At 46.5% G+C, this 23,466-nt stretch overlaps 1 protein-coding gene across 1 annotated transcript in view; it reads right to left on the bottom strand.

Moving 5' to 3' along the window:
* Window positions 1-436: 436 nt before the first annotated feature.
* The window catches only part of LOC147889079 (protein PSK SIMULATOR 1-like), a 64,015-nt gene continuing 40,985 nt past the window's right edge, over window positions 437-23,466 (bottom strand). Inside the window, exons 8-12 of the mRNA XM_087392222.1 lie at window positions 19,504-19,616; window positions 2,496-2,612; window positions 2,291-2,367; window positions 2,137-2,181; window positions 437-2,026 (exon numbers count right to left, since the gene is read on the bottom strand). Coding sequence (XP_087248348.1) covers window positions 1,492-2,026; window positions 2,137-2,181; window positions 2,291-2,367; window positions 2,496-2,612; window positions 19,504-19,616 — 887 coding nt within the window. The 3' untranslated portion in view covers window positions 437-1,491. The remainder of the gene's footprint in view (window positions 2,027-2,136; window positions 2,182-2,290; window positions 2,368-2,495; window positions 2,613-19,503; window positions 19,617-23,466) is intronic.

Genomic DNA, 23,466 nt, shown 5'->3' with positions numbered 1-23,466 from the left:
ATCGTGTTACATGCTTGCAGTTAAGCAGCACTAAAATAAGTGACGGAGTCACAGAATAATGTAGCATCTCAGTATATAAAATCGACACAAAGATAGAAGGCATGTCAAGGAATTGTATAAGAAAGTAGTTCTTGATAGCAAGTAACACAAGGGATATCTCGACAACATGATGCTTAAACAGGTTGGAGGTACCTTGGTCAAATCGAATGAATGATGAACTTCTTTGGAAAAGCGTGCCTTGATTAAATAAATGCTTGTAAATTAACCTCTCCCACAGTTGTCAAATCATTACTCTCTGCAATCCTGCATTGTGGAAATGCTATGTAACGGCTGTCAAACACCTTGAAAAAATTTTAGTTTGAACTACTACATACAGAAAAAAGAATACCCAACATGTGCAGGAACATAAAAGAAACCTGGCTTTAAAAAAAGCAAGCCAAACAAAATTGCTGATCTTTACATTGATTCTGTGAAGGCCAACAATCCATTCAGAACTGGCAAGTCAGCTGAGTACTTGCTCTTTCTGCTTCAGCATATACCATAAACTCACCACAAGCATCAGGATGCAGAATTCTGCAACTCCCAATGCTACTTCACACCAGACTCCCTGCATAGAGAAATGTTTCTTAAAAACACAAATTATAACTAAGGAATTTCTGCAATCACACATTTGTTTGCCAAACTCTTTCTTCACGTTGGCTAAGTGAGCTACTTTGTCAAGCTGCACCCATCTTAAGTGGGCATTGCCTACTTACAACATCCATGTACACAATTAAGCTTGCATTGAGTATAACGACCCGGTCTGAATGATCAAATCCGATCAAGAGACTTGTCTTGCCATGAGCAGGCCCAACTTCATTCATAGCAAAGCAGCTAGCCCTTTAATAGTCCAAAAGAATGGTACACGTTCTGCTGATGGTCTTTCTGGTCATCTGGTCTGATCAGCCAAATGAAATACATCAGAATCAATCTGATGTTATCCATCTTCCTGAGCTTGGATTTTCTTTCTTTCATGCTGATTGTCGACCACATTTGACATGAGAATGCCCCTTAGGAGGACCTCACATTAACAAGCAATCCAACCTTCACTGCCTGGCAAGGGTAAACTCTCTTCTTATGGCTTCTCGTGCATACTTAACGCAGGCCAGCAGTGAGCTGGTAACCAACATGCCAGCTACCAAGCCTCTAAAAAATGTCCACCAATGCAGCATCTTCCGTCATTTCTTCATGAATAAACTAAATCTGAGGTCTTCTTGAGGATATGTGACAGTTTTCAGTTAGAAGCCCATAGGGAACCAACGTAACCAAACGGTATAAAAAACCCTCCAGATGACTCGTAGAAGCAATAGGCCAATTACGGAAACATGTGGGTTCATTTATCGCCTGAATATGCCAAGACCACCACTGCCCATCCTCTCTCAGAAGCAATGGCTCACATAACTTACTTAGTATGACAACAATTCAGATAAACTGAAGAAATTTGGGGCGTCACTAAATATTGTCCACTCTATCTATGACATCAAGGGCTTTAATTCTGTCGACTTCAAAGTCAAAGGGAGCTGGGGCTGCATGACGTCGGGACAATGAGAAGTCAACATCGGTGGACGTGCTGGGAGAATGGCTGCTACTCTTGCTTAGTCTATTAGAGCAATATGCAGCTTTCGCTTTTGAAGTATTGAATTCCTGACTCTTACTGATTCCCGGTGTAATTTTTTTGTTTTTAACATCTTGCAGCATCACCTGGTCTTCTGGTGACAGTTCAGATTTTACAACAATATGTCCATTCTCTTTAACAGAAGGCTTCTCAATGCATGGCAGTGACTTCCTTTGTTGTACTGGAGAACGGATGGGAGACTTAATGGGTGATTTACAGCCAGGCATGTTGTTCCTTGCCAAGCTTACAAGGTGATGAAGCCACACAAGCAATTCTAATATGTATTGTTCCGTTGTTTTCTTGTCTGCATGGTGAAGAGTTTGAAGAAGAGTCAGCTCCATGTGTCCAGGTAACCTTCGATCTAGTGCAGACCTGCATGTGGAAGAAAACAAGAAGCTCAGTGAGATCCAATACAGTCAGACTGCCAAGGAAAACACAGTTAGGCTAGCAAGGAACACACAGTAGGTCTCTAAGAACTGTACCCTGTGTTGGCCCATTCTCCAACCCAACCAAATCCATGATGGGCCCTGCAGTTTGATGGCCACAAACCATAAGAGAGAGAATTCTGGCATAGGATGCTTTTCAAGGTTCCAACCTCTTTTACAAATAATGTAGAAAAAAACGTTAGTTACTCACTTGGTGGTATTGGCTGCTACAGGCACTAACCAAGCCAAAGTCTTCTCCATTTCAGCTTTTATCTGAGGAATAGTCACCTGCAGAAAATTCTGAAGGTTAAAAAAAAGCAAAGCTGGCAGCAAATTCTTAATATACCTCACACGGATAAGACTCAACCAACTCTGGGATCTTGCACAACAGCTTCAGAAATATGACACCATGTTACCTCCTCTTTGATGGGGAAGCTCTGAACTTTGCTGCGTAAAGATGCTTTGATGTTGGGTGGCAACCCTTGGTACAAGTTGTCTCGTGTGTTTGGAGGGACAGAACTTGGTCTGGACACCTGCCAAATCACTCCAATGCAAAGCAAGCATGTTTAGGGGAGCAAACCTTGTTTTTCGTGAAAATTAAGACAGCATCAGCAGCATTATGCAGCTCCTACAGCGAACATTCGAAGTATGAAGCAGACTTTCGTAGACCTTAAGACAGCATCTGGCATCACACAACGAATACAAATGCAACCTTGTTTCTTTCGATAGGTAACAATGGCAGAATTTAGACAGTCCCTCCATCCCTCTATCCCTCCCTCCCCTCCTTCCACCCTCTTCCTTCAAGATTCCGATTCTGTTCAAGGCCTGCTCGGGGAGACCCGTGATCACATTCTTGCACCAGCAGCGTTAAAGGCTGCCATTCACAGCCTAAAGACAAATTTTAGCAGTCGTCACCTCCACAAAGCACGCTTAGCTGCCTCAGCAGCCCAAGGGGACCTGTCAAGAAGACATCACATAGCTCAAAAGGGAGCCAAGGAGGTCAATCACGCAGCTCCAGCCTCCCTGCCATATTCCACCAAGAGAAACTCAACTCTGCCCGTTCAAATTTGAAACCCTTACACTGCTTCTACGTCTCAACCAACCCCCTACATCAAATACCTTCCTTGACAACAGCAAAAGGATCCTAAAAAAAGACCAACCGACAGAAATCACAAAATGGATTTCCACAAAGCCTTTGATGCGGTACCAGGGGCTCGCCTCATTAGACAGTTACAAGATCTGGGGTTATGACCAGGAGATCATCTGGGCTGTCATAGCATTGTACCAGAGAGTCTCTAGCAAAGTCAAGACAAGGGCGGGTTGCACAGTGGAGATTATGAGCACCATTGGGGTCAAACAAGGGTGTTCCCCCACCTTGTTTCGCCTCTACATGGATGAGCTCAAGACCTTTATGCAGACTTTGGGTGGGGCTAGATGCCCTCTTGCTGGTGCTCTGATCCAGATCTTACTGTATGCAGATGATGTGGTGCTTCTATCCTCCTCTGTTGAGGCCCTTCAGACACATTCAAAGGCACTCATATTTGGGGGCAGTGTTCACTCGACCAGGTTTCACGGTGATCCATGCAGGTACGGCACCTACTCACATGAGGACGAGGTGCTCTGGCTGACTAGAGGCGATGCTTCCAAGCACTTCCAGGACCCTCCGACGAAGGGTTGGCTTTTTGACACGGTGAGACCGACTGCCATGTATGCAGCACCTTTCTCAAGGAGTGATTTTTCAAAGACAGAAGTGAAGAGATTTGAGAGGCTACAGGTGATTATGGGATCTAGGATGCTTCGTAGCAAGTCCTCAATCCCCCATCAGATTATAGAGGCAGAGTTCACCATGACCCCTCTCCACGTTGATGCCATCTTTCACCCAGTGACTTTCCTCCACAGAGTCTGGGCCTTACCCTAGTGGAGATTACCAAGGCTGGCATTGGAGTTTTCCAAGCGACTACCAAAGAGCAATGTTGATATAGCATGGTACGCACGGATATCCACATGGCTTGTTAGTCACAGCATTCAGATCGACAGACTTCCCCCCTTTCAGTACAATATGGATGCACCACCTGAGACGATCCCACGAGATGAGATCAACCTTATCATACCGTTGGACCTCCTCTAGCTCCATACATCTAGGACTTGGGGGGGAGAGGACTTCGCCACCAAGATCCAGTTCTACCATGACCACTTCCTGAGGATCTCAGAGCAATGACCTCGTCATCACGCCTCAGTACCTCGAGGACAAGAGAGTCTCACATGCATTGAGGATCGCTAGCAGCCAGTTACAAGTCTCGTCACATCAGCTAAGGATTGAGGCAAGGAGAGCTACACGCATTCCCAGATAGCAGAGGATATGCCAGACGGAGGAGATGGAGATAGAGGAGCACTTTTTATATATATGCCCACTCTACGATGAGATCCAAGGGTAATATCACTATGGATTTGGTCCACTTACACAGCTGATCCATTCTCTCGATCAGGTTTGTGTTAAGCTCTATCTAATTGAGATGTGACCCCACAACGAGATATACTGATGCGACAGACCAGAGAGTAGCATCGATTAATGCCACAAGTCACCGAGATCCACAAAGCACATACACTTGTTACAGATATCTATGCATCTGAGTCAGCTGCCGGTGAGGCTAAGGGAGAGGAGCTTAATGAGATTAGAGCATCATGGATTAGCCGTGGGAGTCTCCGCCACAATACTGCGAGATGAGAGACAAGCACTCCACATGCGACACAGAGAGGGACCAGAGCACGCACGATCGAGGTCTGCTCTATTTCAGCCCTCCTCAGAGGTGACCGCCAGAGACGACGAGGCATCACCCTTGACGTAGCCCATAGAATATAGAGATCGAGGAGACCACGCACTCCACCAAATTGAGAGACAGCTTGACAGATACAGATACGAGAGCTCCTCACATCTCATTAGAGAGCCACCAAGTTACCTGGATATATGGAACCTGGGCATGTACTAGGAGCGTTAGCTCTGAGTACCTAATACTCTTCCGATATTTTGCTACTCTACTATTTTGTTCACTAGCTTAGCACTTTAGCTTTCAACAAGGGCCTTAGTAAGCCCTTTTCTTCAGCCCTTAGTGGCTTGTATGATTTCCTCTTGGTTTTGCATTTGTCTCATAGGCCCGCAAGGCCTCCTATAGACGTTAATCTCTCTCTCTCTCTCTCTCTCTCTCTCTCTCTCTCTCTCTCTATATATATATATATATATATATATCCCTCTCTCCCAATTCCTCTCTCTCTCTCTCTTAGCCAACCCTCCTTCCAGTATTCTACCGGTGTCACTTCATCACTATCTTAGACATCTCCTCTCTCTACTCTCTCTCTACTCAGCTTACTTATCGCCACCTACCATCAAGCCCTACCCCTCCACCTTTGTAACAGCTCCCTTCCGGTTTGAGATCTCAAGAGGACCGGAATTCCCACTGGCTGATCCACCAGATGCCTGGGAGTCTCTTCTCATAGAGATACACAGCATTCGTGTGTGAGGTGGAGCTGACCAGATTCACACAGGAGCAAGCACGCTTTACTCGGGATGTGTAGCCCGGTGGTGACTACGTGTCGTGGGAAGAGGATTACCAAAAAGTGAGTGAGGAAAAGTGAGCGAACCAAAAAAAGCGAGCAAGAAAAAGTGAGCGAGCCAAAAAAAAAAATCAAAACAAAACAATAATAGATTGACAAATCCTTGTTTTAGCAACTGTCTAAGTTCTTCAAAAGTCCATGAGAGAGTTGGACATGTGTCATTGCCAAGGCATCATTAGTAAAGACGCACCTTATCTTCGCTCACTTGTACTCATTAATCCGATGCAAGAAATTGGCTAATTGTTTATTAAATTCACATTTTGATGCATGAAGTTTTACTAAATGGTGCAAAAGGTCATGATAATCATATAAATCATGCCTTGCCATTCGTTTTGATATGTAACATGACCCCATTTGGATTTGTAAATCAAAAGATACAGGATATCAAAATTCTCATCTTTTGGACCAAAAGAGACAGCGCGCATTTAGTAAAACTTCATGCATCAAAATGTGAATTTAATGGAATTTTAGCCAGTTTCTTGCACCTGATTTAGAGCAAGGCTGCTCGTAATAGGAGCATGTTAGAACTCTGTCTATATATTGGGACAAAAACAATCAAATGGTTTTTATGCAAGTTCTTCTGATGAAATATATAGAACACTTTTACCAAGTTAGACTTTCAATAACATGTTATGATCATGTTCGATGTTGAAGTTTTTATTGAATGATGCACTTCAACTATATACTACTTGTTGGTAGCCAAAGCATTTCTATGCAAGCTCATCTCATGAGAATAAATAACCCTATCACTAATGTATACTTACAAGCTTATGTTATAATCATCTTTAAAATTATGGTGATACTATAAAGCTTTATTAACGATCAGTACATACATATAGTGAGGTTATGTTTTTCTCTAGTGATACACTTCAACTATATAGTACCTGTTGTTGGGATAGCCAAAGTATTTCTATTTAAGCTCATCTCATAGAATATAGAACACTATTACTAATGTGCACTTGTAATATTATGTTATAATCATGTTCAATGTTGAGGAAGCACTATAAATCTTTATTAATGGTGAGTACATACATACAATGAGATTATGTGTCGGTAGCCCAACCATTTCTGCTTTGCTCGCTTTTTTCTCGCTCACTTATTTGGTCTTGCTCGCTTGACATCGCTCGCTTGATCGACTGCCTCTCGTGGGAATCTTGCAGGAACGCCGATGGAGTACTCCTCCAAGCTACTCTGGGTTGAGAGCAATGCATGCAAATCCCCATGATCTTCATCGACAAGGCTCCAACAACCATTACCTTTGCACGATCTAGGGGACTGGATCGAAACAGAAAGGGGGACATGTTAACTACATTAGTTAGCAATGTTGTGATAGTCGCAAGTCCGTAGAGCTAGGATTGTGACTTGGAGCCGAATGGGCCCAAGATGATTGTAAAGAATGAGGAAAGAGAGTGGTATAAAGAAAATAGAATTGGTCCTCCCTTCAAAAGATGGCATGTATAAAAGGCCAAATGGTTGACTTTGTTTTTCACCTGTTGGTTGCACACATTGGAATACAAGCTCTCCTCCTCCTCTTGGGAGTTGTCTCCTATTCCCTCATAGTGCTTTTCGTGAATGCCATGTTCTCATCTCCTCTTCCCTTCTTCTCCTCCTCCTCTCCCTTCTCCACTTCCCTCTCTCCTTCCTCTTCTTCTACTTATGGATTCGCGATTGCAACAAGCCAAGAGTTGCTAGAGTAACACTAGTGGACTTGTGCGCACATGTGTGAAATTATCCCGTTCGTAGTGTTTCATAGGCCTTTAGTGGATCCTTTGTTGTGGAATTGTTGCTGGAAGGATGGATATTTCATCTGGTAGCACCGAGTTTCACTGTAATTGGCATGGCATGGCCTAAGTGATTGCAATCGCTAGACGTGGGTGGATGGATTGGAGCCGAGTACTTGTGACCGTTCAAAGAAAGAGAAAGAAAAAGAAAATTCTAAGGTGTAGTTAGTAGGAAGGTGGTGTTAGTAGGGGTTGATGTAAGATACTAAGATCCTAGTGGTGTTAGTGTTAGAAGAGTCAGTACAATGTATTATCATGCTGCTCCTTAAGTCCGATATCTTATTTGAGTGGGACTTTTATCAGATTCTCATCAGACTATGTCTTTGACATGCCATGTTTATAAGTCCAAAGTTTTGCATGACATTTTGATTTGCTTCTCTGCATAGAGCTTCTTCTAAATCCATTTGATAAATTACATTACATTAGCAGCAATCTGAGTCATCAAATCGAGAGCAGTCTGAGAATACACCATACAAAACTCCTGAAATGAGTCTGATAATACACCATACAAAAGGTAGACGGCAATCTAGAGCTTTATTCGTCTAAGTCATCAAACCGAGAGGAGTCTGATAATACATAATACAAACTCCTGAAATGAGGACTATGGCTGAAGAGGTATACAGCATCGTGGGTTCTAAGAAAGTCCTCTAAATTAAAATTGATATATAGTGGGAGACTCAAATGGTTAATTGGGTACTAGTGTTAAGCATAAAAAAGAAGAATAAGAAGAAATAAAAAGAGGGAGAGTTGGAGTTAGCTAATGAAGGACTAGTAAATGAAAGTGGAAAAAGCTTTGAGGATCACAAGAAACTCATCCTAACCCCATTTGATGTCAACAAAGTCAACTTGCAATCAAACTCATGCCTTGGACCTGCTGGTGTAGAACCACTTGTTGTTTCGTATGTGGAAGAGTGCCTTGGGATACCAAGGGTTGATGCGTCTTTGACTAGCCCCAAACCTTGATGAAGTTATTAGGGTTGTGTACCCTTTGTTGGTGAAGATTTTATTTCCATGGTAGCAACATTTTGATAAGGTCTCTGATATCTTTTGTCGTAGCAGGTTCTTTTGGACCTACTCCATTTCTAGGAGTAGGTTCTTGTGGGTTGACTTCTATGGATTTGGACTGAATGCCGCACTGAAAGAGTGGTTCTGTATTTCACTGTGGAAAAACCCACCAAGGCCTTGATCTATCGTTGCCTTGCCCTTTGTCGACCTTACACCTGGCAGATCTATTGTGACTAATGTATGCATCCAATTTAGTGAGTCTTGTAACTCTGGTAAAGGAGCACACCAAGAGTCTTCAGGACTCTTCCCGTTGTCCTCTTCCTTATAAGCGTTGAATACATTTACCAATGTTGAGCTATTGGTGGTGTTAGATTCAACTGCAAATAGATTCCCAGACATAGGGTGAGCCTTCCAAATTTGGAGATCCACCCTCATGACTTGCTCATCCTTACGTAAATATATTCGATTTGAGCCCCAGTCATAGACCAATCCTATAGTTCACATGAAAGGTCTACCCAATATGATGTCATAGCCATCTAGTTGGTTGGGAAAGTCCATTACAACAAACTGCACTCGGTAGGTCAAACCCAAGGTCTTAATCTTGATATCCCTCAAAACTCCTACCAGTTGGGCTGTTGCTCCATCAGCTAATTTGACTATGAGGTTTGTGTTATCCATCTTACGTCGTCCCCACTTGGCCCAGCACTGCTTTGTGGCTATGCTTACACCCGCTTCTCCATTTAAGATTGCCGTTACTTGTTTATCATGGTATGATATGGGTAGTATTTAATTCGTATCATCACTCTCAAAGTGTTGGCCCAATTTGTTGACGGGCACCTTAGGAAAGTGTTGGGGGTCATTTGGGGGTTCGACCGTCTCAAAATTAGTGGACTCAGGAGCTACTATTTGCCCATTCATCCAATCCAAGAGGTCTCTCCATAAACCTTGTTCTGCACGAAAGGCTGTCTTGTGTTCATCTCCCTCGTTCACTCTAATCTAATGGTAGCCCAAATCTATCTTCGTAAAGAACTGAGCACACTTTTGTTAATCCAACAAATCCTCATTCCTAGGGATTGGAAATCTGTTTTTTATGGTAGGCTTGTTGAGATCCCTGTAGTCGATGCATATGCGGTAGGAACCATCGTTCTTTTTTACTAGAAGCACTGGGAAGGCGCAGGGAGAGGTGCTATGAGAGATGAAATTATTCTCAAGCAACTCTCGCACCTTACTACCACTTTCTCCCATTCCACTTTGGAAAGACGGTATGGGGCTTTTTATGGGCTTACTGCCAGGTTCCAAAACCATGGCATGATCCACATACACCTTCGGAGGCAACAGAGATGCCATATCAGCAAATATATCTGCAAAATCTGAGAGCCCGTGCTGTATGTATGTCCATATCCTTCACCTCGGGAATGTTGCCCATATGAGCCATTGAGATATTTGATGCATAAATGGCACTTTCTTTCTTGAGCTCTCGGGCCAATTGCCATGCTGAAATGATCTGCAATTTTGGGGCTACCATGCCATGCAACACCACTGATCTACCTCCTGTGTGCAAAGCGGAGTGTTAAGGCATTCAAGTCCATGCTAAACTCCCCCAGGATTTCATCCAATCGCAGCCTATCGATCGGACCCATGTCCACTGCAAAGAGACCCCCTATTAAATCATATTCATGCAAGAGCCGGATCGTCACATCCTGGCAACATAGTCTGCTAATCATATGATTGGCAACCTCTACTCTCAGATCATGGTCTATTTCTGTGGCAATCAATCCCACCTTCTACAAGGTCTTGGTGATAAAGCTATGTGTACTCCCGCTGTCCACAAGCATAAGAACAGTCCTCCCATGGATCTCACCCTTCAATCTCAGTGCCTCAGCACTTCTGGCACACATCAATGCATCAAGCGAGATCGAATAAAGTACTGGCTGAGCATCCCAATATTGCTCCACATCCACAAGAGCATTCCCCTCAGCATCATTCTGTGCAGGGAATGGCACAGCAGTACAATGCTCCACCAAGAAGACTTTAGACTTACGATCTAGAATACCCTTGGTTGGCTGAACCCCGTGTGACTCACTAGAATGCCTTCCAAGCAGAGTAACACCACCTGGATCATAGTGAAACTCAGAACCTCGCCTGACTCACGCATCTGGAGTTGGTCCTGACTCATGTGCTTCATCTGTCTCCTCATGAGACACATCTAGGACTCAGAGGCATCCATCATCTCTTCATCATCAGATGCAAAATAATCATGCTTGGGAGTCCATTTGTCACCACACTTAAAGCATAAGTTGGCTCTTTTCCTGCTATCCATGATGGCCATGCTGTGCTGTTTTATTTCTGATTTTCTGTTACAGCACTTGGTTTCCCTCATGGTTTTGCATCCGGGTACCTGGCATACGGCAGTTTTATTTCTGATTTTCTGTTACAGCATTTGGTTTCCCTCCTGGTTTTGCATCCGGGTACCTGGCATATGGCAGTTTGCTGCCCAATATTGTGGGAAAACCTTGGAAACAGTGCTGCTGCAGCTTTCCTGTCATGCCAGTCAAGCATGTTGGGTTTCTTTTCACCCTAAAATGCAGTCCCATGTGGGCTGTTTATAGCACTCTTGTACTTGTAGGCATACTTGGGCTCGAAGACTCCGCAAGCTAGCTCAATGGTCTGAGGGTTGTGAGCCCTCACATCGGAGCACAAAGCCGGGTCCAAACCCTGAATGAAACACAGCAGATTTCCCCTCTCGAAAATGTCATGCATAAAAAGGGAGAGTCTCCAGAATTTGTGCAAATACTCATGGACTATGCTCGCCTGCTGAGATAGCTTATAAAATTCAGCCAAGTACTGCTCTAGTATCAGCGGCGATACAAATGTAGTAGCCATCATTTTTTTGAATTGTTCCCACATGGTCGGCCTTTGAGGCCACTCGCATAGTTACCAGGGAATGGCGTTCCGACATCCCGAACGTCTCAAATGCCATTCCAGGAAGCAAGCCGGAACCAAAATGGCCCCAAAATTTTAATTTTATTTATTTTTTGCTCTTTGAAAGTTTCAAATGGCTATTTACGAGCTTATAAGAAGGTTTAAAGCTGTAAAATGTTAGTTTCTTTCATTTTCTAACATAGTTTTATGTCATATGATGACGTGTCATGTATGACATCCAGGAATGCTGGCTGGTGTGGTGAAAGGGCTAACTATGCTCGTAGGAGCACTCATCGAATGCACACCAGTGGGTCGATGCAAAATAGACTACTCCATCTGCAGAGGGCTGGTGTGGTGAAAGGGCTAACTATGCTCGTAGGAGCACTCATCGAATGCACACCAGTGGGTCGACGCAAAATAGACTACTCCATCTGCAGAGGTGCAAATTCTACGCTCGTACTCACTTGTGGGGACAGTATTATCTGCCAGAGTGAGACTTTTTGCAAGAAGCTAGCTACATTCAAGCTCCCTTCTCCCGTCACAATCACCGTGGCTCCGAAGCGTCCCACTCATGTTAAGGGATCACTACATGACAGTGATGACGCTGCTCAGCATGAGCATGCGCCTACCACAATGGGTACACCCACAAGTGGTACAGAAGTTCCTACCACCCAGCCCCTCTCTCTTGCATCTCAGGATGCGCAGACAATTCCTGGAAGCATTATCCTCCAAGCTCCATGATACATTTCTTCAGTTGGGATAGCAGATTGGTGAGAAGATCTCTCAGTGGATCGGCCAACAGCTCGGGGCATTATCTGACAAGGGCAAGCAGCCTATGTCCCAGCATGGGGATCAATCAGACAACAGGATCCATTCTCCGCACCACGTGGGGGTTTTATGGCAGATGCCCGACGCTCAGTGAGATTTCAGCCTTTTAGATAGTCTCAATTTGAGCAGCTTGCTCCCTAGTATGGGGGTTATCGAGGCGTAGAGAACGCATTCTCTGCACAGCAGCGACCTTGTTATTGGACTTGAGACCAAAAAGGAAGCAAATAGAAAGAAGTAATGATATTGTAATAGCACCTGATGCTGTGTGTGCAACACACAAGAAATGTCAAAGTCGAAGCTCAATGAAGAGGCTTCGAAACAGATCCCAAATTGGGCGGTGGAAGGCCTTGTAAAGAGGCTGAAAAAAGGCTCTTTCTTTCCTTTTTCTCTTTTTTTTTTTTGGGGGGGGGAGGGGGGGGGGGGGGGAAGATGGTCTTAAGTCACCTAGGACAGATAGTACACCAACCTAGGACATCTACACCAATTAGGACTCTTAAGCCACCCGTGGTTAGTATGACTCAACCCAGGCCGTAACTCCACTCAACCCTGATTACCTAACCTAACCCAACTTCATTAAACCTAACCCTAGTTAGTTTGACCAAACCTAATCCAAAACTATCTAAACCTAACCTAGCCTAGCCCAACCTGTTGACCCCAACTAAAACTAACCAGATGACTGATTGAAACCTTGGCCTAAGGTCATGGGCTGAGGAGGCATGGCATCCAACCGCAAAAATGGCAGCAAATCGAAGACGATTGCATGGCAACAAGACTAGGCGGAATTCCACAAAGGCATCTACCAGATGGGCATGGGCAGAGGAGAAGTCGATGGTGCTGACTTGTTTCACCGAGAGGAGACAATTCGTGGCGGAGCGGACTGTGCAGACGATCTGGTGTTGTCGTTAGGAAAGAATCCGTGCATAGATGTTACATTGGGCGTCAGATTTACCACAGCCTTTTGTTGCTAGAATTCGTTGGCGCTCTCCGTGTGGCTGGCATGAACAACCTGGAGAGTGATATGTCGATGGCACTATTGTGCTTCCCTTTGGCGATGCCAGTAGTTTCTCTTTGGGCTAACTGACAGGAGAAGCACACACATCCACCTCTTGCCACAGACTAGAGAATCTGGAAAAACTGTGTATGCAGAAGACTATGGAAGCAATGGTGCCAGGGTTGAAGCTCCGATACGAATGTAGAAAAGGGGTGGGGGACAGATTAGAGACAAAAGGGATTAAGGAGAGGAATGGTAAGAGAGGAAGGGAGAGAAGGAAGGAGAAAGGGCGTAGGAGACAGAGGAAGAGGTGGGAAGGAGAGAGAGAGAGAGAGAGAGAGAGAGAGAGATTGGGAGGGGGGGTAGGCTGCAAGTAGGAGGGAGGAGGAGGGAGAGTAGATAGATTACATAGATGTCACATCAAAAGTACCCAATGAGTGGAGAATGGGGACTTATATAGTCCCTCCACATTTCCAACCTAAAGGGCCACTAAAATAGCCCTTTTCCCCCCTTTATTACAAACACCTAGAGAGCAGCAGGTTTGCAAGCTATGCACACTGGCAGTGGTGGAGACAGAGGAGCACTTCTTGCCCTACTTACTATGAGATCTGAGGATGCTACCATTGCTTCTTTCAGAAGGAACACGGGTTCGGACCACTCTCCCATTGATCCATTTTCACGACCAGGTGTGTGCATTGGCCTCTTTCTGATGGAGATGCCGCGACACGGAGAGACCCTGCTACACTAGATCAGACAACAAGAGGTGACAGTACCACAAGACATCGACCGGGCACAGAGACATGTCACTAACTTCTATGCCTTCGAGTCAACCTAGGACACACTAGCAAACTGGAGGAGAGACACACATTGGCCAAGATTTATGGGTCAATACTAGAGGGGGTACTTAGCAACCACACAAAGCTCCATAGGCAGCGAGCACTAGGGCAGGCGGGTTTCCGGAGATAGCACTCCACTTTGGATCATATCTTTACTTTGCGGACCATCATCGAGGAAGCCAAAGCCCGACACCGGAAAGTCTACGCTTGTTTTGTAGACTTTCAGAAGGCCTTCGACACTGTCCCCGAGCCCGTCTCATCACAAGATTGCATGAGCTACATATCCCAGAGATGTTGATTTGGGGGGTTATGAGCCTATATGAGTCGGTCAGAGGAAGAGTCCGAGCCTCAGGAGGTATATCAGATTGGGTTGAGAGCACGATTGGGGTGAAGCAGGGTTGCCCTTCTCACCGACCCTCTTTGGACTCTACATCGATGAGATCACACCCTTCCTAGACCGACTCGGCGGAGAGGGCTCACCATTGGCTGACCTCCTAATTCAGATATTACTATATGCCGACGACATAGTTCTTCTATCTTCATCGACCAAGGGATTACAGAAACATCTGGACGCCCTTGAGGTGTCCTGCAGAGAGAGGGACCTGACTGTCAACCTTGGCAAGACCAAGGTCACGATCTTTAATACCTCACATCCAACGCTTCTTCGACACAACTTCACATACAGAGGGGAGCCAATGGAGATAGTACAGTCCTATACATATCTGGGCACGGTCTTTGCAGGACCCATTTTCTCGATGACCTAGGCTGCCAGGGCACGACTCACACGAGGCTGGAGCGCTCTAGCCCGACTAGAGAGACAGTGCTTCCAGGTACACTTCTAGGATCCTCTGACGAAGAGCTGGCTCTTCGACACTCTAGTACAGCTGACCGCCATGTATGCAGCGCCCTTTTGGGCGAGTGACATTCCAGCAATAGATTGGAGGAAGTTTGAGAGGCTACAGGTCTCAATGGGATCCAGGATGATACGGAGTAAGCTCGCAGTTCCACATGAGATCATACACGCAGAGTTTGCCATGACGCCACTATATGTCGATGCTATCTTCCACACAGTGATTTTCATTCACAGGGTATGGGCTCTGCCTCATTGGAGACTACCGAGGGTAGCTTTGGAATCATCCCAACGCCTAGCGAGTGAGGGAGCAACCACCTGGTATGCACGCACAAGGGTTTAGGGTTTTGGGTTTAGGGTTTTGGGTTTAGGGTTTAGGGTTTAGGGGTTAGGGGTTTAGGGTTTAGGGTTTAGGGTTTGACACATGGATGACTAGCCATGGCATTCAGATGGACAAACTACCCCCATTTCAGTATAGCATGAATGCCCCTCCTGAGCGTCTTCCGCGCAATGAGATTAACCATATCATACGGTTAGACCTCCTCCAGCTCACCATATCCCAGACTTGGTTGAGGGACCAACCGCTCCCCACCAAGATGCAGTTCTATCGTGATCACTTCCTCAGAGTCTCTGATGACGGTTTCATTATCCGACCTCCTTATCTAGAGGACACAGGAGTCTCACATGCACTCCGGATTGCCATTGGCAAGATGCGAGTTTCCTCCCATCAGCTTAGGATTGAGGCGGGCCGAGCTGCAGGTCTACCCAGATAACACAGGATATGCACACTATGCGACATGGATACCGTTGAGATTGAGGAGCACTTCCTATGTAGCTGCCCGGTTTACTATGAGATACGAGGGCGATATCACTGCCTTTATCAGGAGAGGACGGGCTTCGGCCCGCTCTCTCGGTTGATACACTTCCAAGACCAGGTCTATGTAGGGTTGTACTTGATGGAGATGCGCCGACATCGAGAGGCACTACTGAGACAGGCCAAAGCACTATCAACACCGAGCAGACTACAGGATACAGAGCCAGACCCAGCTCAGAGACAAGTTACAGACTTCTATGCCTTCGAGACGGCTCCTGGACACAGTGGAGTTGAGGATGAGGAGATTGTCGACATGAGAGCAGCCCGGATCAGCAGTCAGTCACACCAGACTCTTCGGACCACCAGAGCGCACACCATTGAGGTTCGTCCCATCACAGCACTACTTGTAGGGGACCGCCAAAGCCAGAGACGAGGGATCACGATTGACGTAGCCCGATGGGTACTGAGATCGAAGCGACCGCGGCCACCACCTCGACGCGAGATAGCCCGATAGTTACAGATATGCAACATCTTCATGGCCCAACGGAGAGACCTGACCTGACTAGATCTGGACACTCCTGACTCTTGATTCGAATTCAGTTTCAGATTCTGATTTTCTCTATTCTATTCTATTTAGACACTAGATTAGTACTCGGCAAGGGCTTTAGCTCACCCCCTTGCCCCAACCCACAAAGGCTTGTATGAGATCTTTTTGATGTTGTATCACTCTATCCCATAGCCCCGCGAGGTCTTCCGAGGACGTTAATCTCTCTCTCTCTCTCTCTCTCTCTCTCTCTCTCTCTCTCTCTCTCTCTCTCTCGGGCTAAGATATATGGATCGGTACTAGAGAGGGAGATCAGCAGTCAAACAGAGGGCCACGGACAGCGGGCAGGCTCTCTCTCTCTCTCTCTCTCTCTCTCTCTCTCTCTCTCTCTCTCTCGCGCTAAGATATATGGGTCGGTACTAGAGAGGGAGATTAGCAGTCACACAGAAAGCCACGGACAGCGGGCACTGGGCAGGCAAGATTTCGGAGACATCACTCCACCCTGGATCACATTTTCACCCTGAGGGCTATTATTGAGGAGGCGAAGTCGAGGCATTAGAAAGTCTACACTTGCTTCGTAGACTTTCGTAAGGCATTTGACACTGTCCCACGCTCTCACCTAATCAGGAGATTACAAGAACTACAGCTCCCAGCCATCATGATTTGGGGAGTCATGAGTTTATATGAGTCCGTTAGAGGGAGGCTACGCGCCCTAGGAGGCTTATCAAACTCGATCGAGAGCACCATCGGAGTAAAGCAAGGCTGCCCCCTATCACCAACTCTCTTCGGGCTCTATATCGACGAGATCACTTCTTTTGCCACTCGATTAGGCGGAGAGGGTTGAGCCTGTGGAGATAGTGCAGTCCTACACATATTTGGGGATAGTGTTCACTGGACTAGGTTTCACGATGATCCATGCAAGTACAACACGACTCACACGAGGACGGGGTGCTCTGGACCGACTAGAGAGACGATGCTTCCAGGCACACTTCCACGACCCCCCCCGACGAAGTGCTGGCTCTTTGACACACTGGTGAGACCGACTGCCATGTACGCAACACCTTTCTGGGGGAGCGACATTTCAGTGACAGAATGGAAGAGATTTGAGAGATTACAGGTGACCATGGGATCCACGATGATTCGGAGTAAACCCTCAGTCCCTCATCAGATTATACAAGCAAAGTTTGCCATGACCCCCCTCCAGGTTGATGCCATCTTCCAAACAGTGACGTTTCTCCACAGAATTTGATCCTTACCCCTGTGGAGACTACCGAGACTAGCATTAGAGTCCTCCAGGCAACTAGCAGAGAGTGGTGTCGATACAGCATGGCACACACGGGTATCCACATGGTTTGGTAGTCACGGCAATCAGATGGACAGACTTCCTCCCTTTCAATACAGCCTGGATGCACCACCCGAGATCAGATCAACCGTATCATATGGTTGGACCTCCTCCAGCTCCATACATCTAGGGCTTCGGGCGGAGAGGAGCTCTCCACCAAGATCCAGTTTTATCGTGATCACTTCCTGAGGATCTCAGAGCAGGGTCTTGTCATCAGACCTCAGTATCTTGAGGACAGGAGAGTTTCACATGCACTGAGGATCACCATTGGTCAGCTACGAGTCTCATCACATCATCTACGGATTGAGGTAGGGAGAGCTGCAGGCATAACCAGAGAGCAGAGGACTTGCACACTATACCAAATGGGGGAGATCGAGACAGAGGAACATTTTCTATGTGTTTGCCCAGTCTACTATGAGATCAGAGGACGATATCATTGCCTCTTTCAGGAGGGACATGGCTTTGGCCCACTCACACGATTGATACATTTTCACGATCAGGTCTGTGTTGGGCTCTACTTGCTTGAGATGCGCCGACAGAGAGACATTGATGCGACAGGCCAGAGAGCAGCATGGGCTGATGCCACAGGTCACCATCGACAGATCACTGACTTTTGTCACAGATTTCTATGCAGAGTCTGCTACCAGCGTAGCCGAGGGAGAGGAGCTTGATGAGACGAGAGCATCATGGATCAACAGTAGAGGTGCACGAGGGACACACTCCACGTGCGACGCGGAGAGAGCCCAGAGTACACACGATCAAGATCCAGTCTATCTCATCCCTTCTCAGAGGCGACTGCCAGACACGAGGCATCACCCTTAACGTAGCACACCGGATCCAAAGATCGAGGAGACCACACCCTCCCCACGTCGCGAGACAGCTCGACAGACACAGATACGAGAGCTTCTCACATCTCATCAGAGAGCCACCAAGTTACCTGGATATATGGAACCTGAGCACGTACTAGGAGTGCTAGCCTTGAGCGCCTGACATGCTCCAGTTACTTTGCTACTCTAGTATTTTGTTCACTAGCTAAGCATGTTAGCGTTTTAGCTTTTGCTTTCAGTTTTTCAGCTTTTAGTTCTTAGCAAGGGTCTTAGTAAACCCTTTGCTTCAGCCCTCAGTGGCTTGTATGAGGTACTTCTTGGATTCGCACTTTGTCTCATAGCCTGCGAGGCCTCTTGCAGACGGTAATATATCTTTCTTTCTTTTCTCTCTCTCTCTCTCTCTCTCTCTCTCTCTCTCTTTCTCTCTCTCTCTCTCACACACAAGCACGCATAGAGCACTCAATTTACGACGTCCCATTAGGAACACAATATTGAAACAACTCACAAACCATTGCTTCTTGGACCACGCAAGTACTATCTCAACCTCCCAGGCATATGGATGTGCAGCATAGGTAACTATGCCTACTATCCGCACGCATCAAGAGTCAAGGTTGTTTCTTCACCTTTCAAAAATCGAGGGGTTTTAAAATGAGATGCATGTGCTTAAGCAACCAAAGAAAAACCTAATTATGCCCATAAACAATAAACACTCAAAGTCATAGGGATGTGCAGCATAGGTAAGTATGCCGACTATCCCCACGAATCAAGAATCAAGGTTGTTTCTTCAATTTTAGAAAACCATGGGGCTTTGAAATGAAGTTTTGTGCTTAAGCAACCAAAGAAAAACCTGATGATCCCCATTAAACAAAAAAACGCTGAAAATGCTATGGGGTACAAGCAAAACCATGTACTCCTATCTAAATCATAATCTTGCAAGTCACATAGAACAAAATCATAATACATAATAAACAATGCACCATAAGCCTAACAAAGCATGCTATACACAGACTCAAAACATACAAAATTTTACTGAGATCCCTGTAGTCAAATCGATATCATAGAAAATCGTACATACCAAACTATCTATCTGATTGATAATATTTGCATAGTGTAGGGAAAGACCAGCAGCACCCAGCCTCTCCGATGCCCCACCCTTAGGGCTTCCTTTTTTGCAATGCATACTCTCACCTGCATGAATAACATCAATTAATATCTCTCTGTCTTGATGTGACATCTAATCCTCTCTCTCTCTCTCTCTCACCTGCATGCATATCATCAATTAACATCTCTCTGTCTTGATGTGATATATAATCCTCTCTCTCTCTCTCTCTCTCTCTCTCTCTCTCTCCCCCCCCCGTCATACACCTCCACTAGCCCCTCCACTCAGCCTCTCCGCCTCAGCCACCCCTCACCCGGTCCACCTCCCCTCCACTCAGCCTCTCCGCGTCAGCCCCCCCTCACCAGCTCAGCCTTTCTGCCTCTCTCTCTCTCTCTCTCTCTCTCTCTCTCTCTCTCCCCCCCCCTTCTCCCGTCCGTACAGCCCCATCCGTACCTCTCCATCCATACAGCCCGTCACCCGTCAACAGCCCACCACCCGTAAGCCCTTCGCCTCAGCCAACAGAAAACACACTAACCCTAACCCGAAGTTGGGCTAAACCCCCAACCCAACCCCGGCGGTTAGCTTCAGCTAGGGGGTTCAACAGACAGCAAATTATGGACTGGCCTACCCTCTCCTCCAAGTCCCCCTCAACTCCTTCAACCTCCATCAGGACTCGGTACTCTCAAGTTGCAACCATGACACCCTCTCCTTATGCATGGAATTACCAACAAGAAGGTTCCAAACGACCCATCCTTGGGCAACAGGATCAGATTTTTTATCTTCAGCAGGCAGTGAGAGAGCTACGATTGGAACTGGCAGAAGTAAAGGCTCCACTTCACATTCTGGAAGGGCCTAGTAAGGAGGCAGTAATTAATGAGGCTGTAGAATCTTGTAAGGATTCCCCCCCTACCTTGCAGCTAGTCTCTACAGTCAAAGATCTTGTTCTCATTGAAGTACAAACTACTAAGAAGGAAGTGATTGTGGAACTAGACACCAAAGCAAGCAAGTCTGATATGCAAGCAGATATTAAAGAACACGAAGCTAGAAGTGATAATGCGCCTAAGATTAGAATAGGGGGACTCCCAGAAGATTGGTACAAAGAGGAGGACACATATAGTGAAATATTGACAAAGATCAAAGCAAGCTTGCTCAACATTGAATGGGTGGATGATGATGAGCAGGATGATGACGACTCCAGGCCAATTTCTATTATGCACTATAAAGGTCATGCAATCCTTACACTGAAGTCAAAAGATATGCGGATCAAGCTCCTTCAACAATCTTACAAGCTGAAGGGTACCAAAGTATGGATAGCAAAGGAGCTTACACAGACTCAACTCAAGAATAAGGCAACTGAATTAGCTAAAGTCAAGGCTGCCAAAAAGGATGGAAAATGGGCAGTATACTGTGAAGGCGTAGCTCTAATCAGAGAGTTTAAATCAAAACCAAAAGACTCACTCTTTACTCTTTCAGACTGTTATGTAGGTACTCTAAAATAATGTGGGTTGGTTTTGCAGAGGGTTTCTTGCTGTCCCATAGACCTTTTGGTCTCCACTGGACGTTAATAGACTCTCTCTCTCTCTCTCTCTCTCTCTCTCTCTCTCTCTCTCTCTCTGAGGGGCATGGCTTTGGTCCACTTAGATAGTTGATCCATTTTCTCGATCAGGTCTGTGTTGGGCTCTATCCGATTGAGATGCAACAACAAAGAGATATACTGATGCGACAGACTAGAGAGCAACGGAGATTGAGGTGACAGGTCGCAGAGATTGACAAAGCACAGACACTTGTTACAGATTTCTATGCATCTGAGTCAATTGCCAGCGAGACTGAGGGAGAGGAGCTTGATGAGATGAGAGCATCATGGACTACCAATAGGAGTCTCCACCGTGATGCTACGAGACGACAGACGCGCTCTCCACATGCGACACAGAAGGGCCACACATGATCGAGGTCTGGTCCATCTCAGCCCTCCTTAGAGGTGAACGAGGAGTCGCCCTTGATGTAGCCCTTCGGATACAAAGATCGAGGAGACTATCCCTCCACCGCATCGAGAGAGAGCTCGACAAACACAGATACGAGAGCTTCTCGCATATCATCAAAGAACCACTAGGCTACCTGGATATATGGGATATGGGCATGTACTAGGAGTGTTAGCTCTGAGCAACTGACACTCTCTCAATATTTTGCTACTTCTACTTTGTTCACTAGCTTAGCACTTTAGCTTTCAACAAGGGCCTTAGTGAGCCCTTTGCTTCAGCCCTTAGTGGCTTGTATGAGGTATCTTTTGGCTTTGCATTTGTCTCATAGGCCCGCGAGTCCTCTCGCAGACGTTAATCTCTCTCTCTCTCTCTCTCTCTCTCTCTCTCTCTCTCCACCTCCACCAACTCTCTCTCTCCACCTCTGCCAATCCCTCCCGCCAGCCCAACAAGCCTCTCCCTCCATCGCCCCCAGCCCCTCCCTCCTCGCCTGCTCTTCTAGCGCCCCTATATATAGTCCTTATATCCTCTTCAGCGGAGGGGCTGCAAAGAGATCTGGAGGCATTAGAGGTGTTTTGTAGAGGGAGAGACCTGACGATCAACCTTGGGAAAACTAAGGTTATGATCTTCAACACCTCACGAGCAGTGACTCACCGAATTAGTTTCACCCATCATGGTGAACCAATGGAGATAGTGCAGTCATACACATATTTGGGAGTAGTCTTCACAAGACCCATCTTCACAATGAAACATGCAGCCCAGGCACGGCTCACACGAGGGCATATTGCTTTGGCTAGACTAGAGCGGCAGTGTTTCCAGGCGCACTTCCAAGATCCACCGACGAAGGGTCGCTTTTCGACACACTAGTGCTGCTGACTGTCATGTATGCAACACCTTTTTGGGGGTGCGATCTTCCGAGGACACACTGGAGGAGCTTCGGGCGGCTACAGGTGACGATGGGATCCAAGATGATCCAATGTAAGCCCTCAATTCCACATGAGATAGTACAGGCAGAGTTCGCCATGACACCTCTCCAAGTTGATGCCATCTTTCAAACAGTGACAGAGTCTGGGACTTACCCCCTTGGAGACTTTCGAGGTTGGCCCTAGAGTCATCCAGACAACTCGCAGAGAGCAAGGTAGACACATGGTATGCACGCATATCTACATGGCTTGCCAGGCAAGGTATCCAGATGGACAGGCTTCCCCTCTTTCAGTACAGCATGGATGCACCTCTTGAGTCGATCCCACGAGATGAGATCAACCGTATCATACGGTTAGACCTCCTCCAACTTCACACATCCCGGACTTGGGGGGAGGACCAGGAGCTCCCCACCAAGACCCAGTTTTATCACGACCACTTTCTGAGAGTATCAGAGAAGGGATTCATTATCAAACCCCAATATCTCGAGGATAGAGGAGTCTCCCATGCACTGAGGATTGCCATTGGTTAGATGCGGGTTTTGTCCCACCAGCTGAGGATTGAGGCAGGGAGAGCAGCAGGTATACCCAAAGAGTAGCGGGTCTGCACGCTATGTACGCTGGGGGCGGTTGAGACAGAGAAGCATTTTCTTTGTGTTTGCCCAGCTTACTACGAGATTCGAGGACGCTACCACTGTCTCTACCTAGAGGGGAGTGGCTTCGGTCCTTTGTCACAACTGATCCATTTCCATGACCAAGTCTATATCAGGCTTTATCTGATGGAGATGCAGCGACACAAGGAGACGCTTCTACGACAGATCAGAGAGCAACAGGGGATGGTCAGACCACTACAGGACATAGAGGGTGATCGGGCACAGCGACACGTCACAGACCTCCATACATTTGAGTCAGCCCCCAGACACAGTGGAGTGGAGGAGTAGAGCTAGCCGACATGAGAGCAGTCTGGATGAGCAGCCGACACAGTACCACTAAGAGAGGGGCGCAGAGGCCACATGTGCGACAGAGTGCCCCCAAGATACACT

The sequence above is a fragment of the Dipteris shenzhenensis genome, chromosome 21 (assembly GCF_047967505.1).
Source record: "Dipteris shenzhenensis isolate YYH24624 ecotype China chromosome 21, Dip_SZ_1.0, whole genome shotgun sequence".
NCBI classification, from domain to species: domain Eukaryota; kingdom Viridiplantae; phylum Streptophyta; class Polypodiopsida; order Gleicheniales; family Dipteridaceae; genus Dipteris; species Dipteris shenzhenensis.
This window is presented reverse-complemented; position numbering and strand designations above follow the sequence as displayed.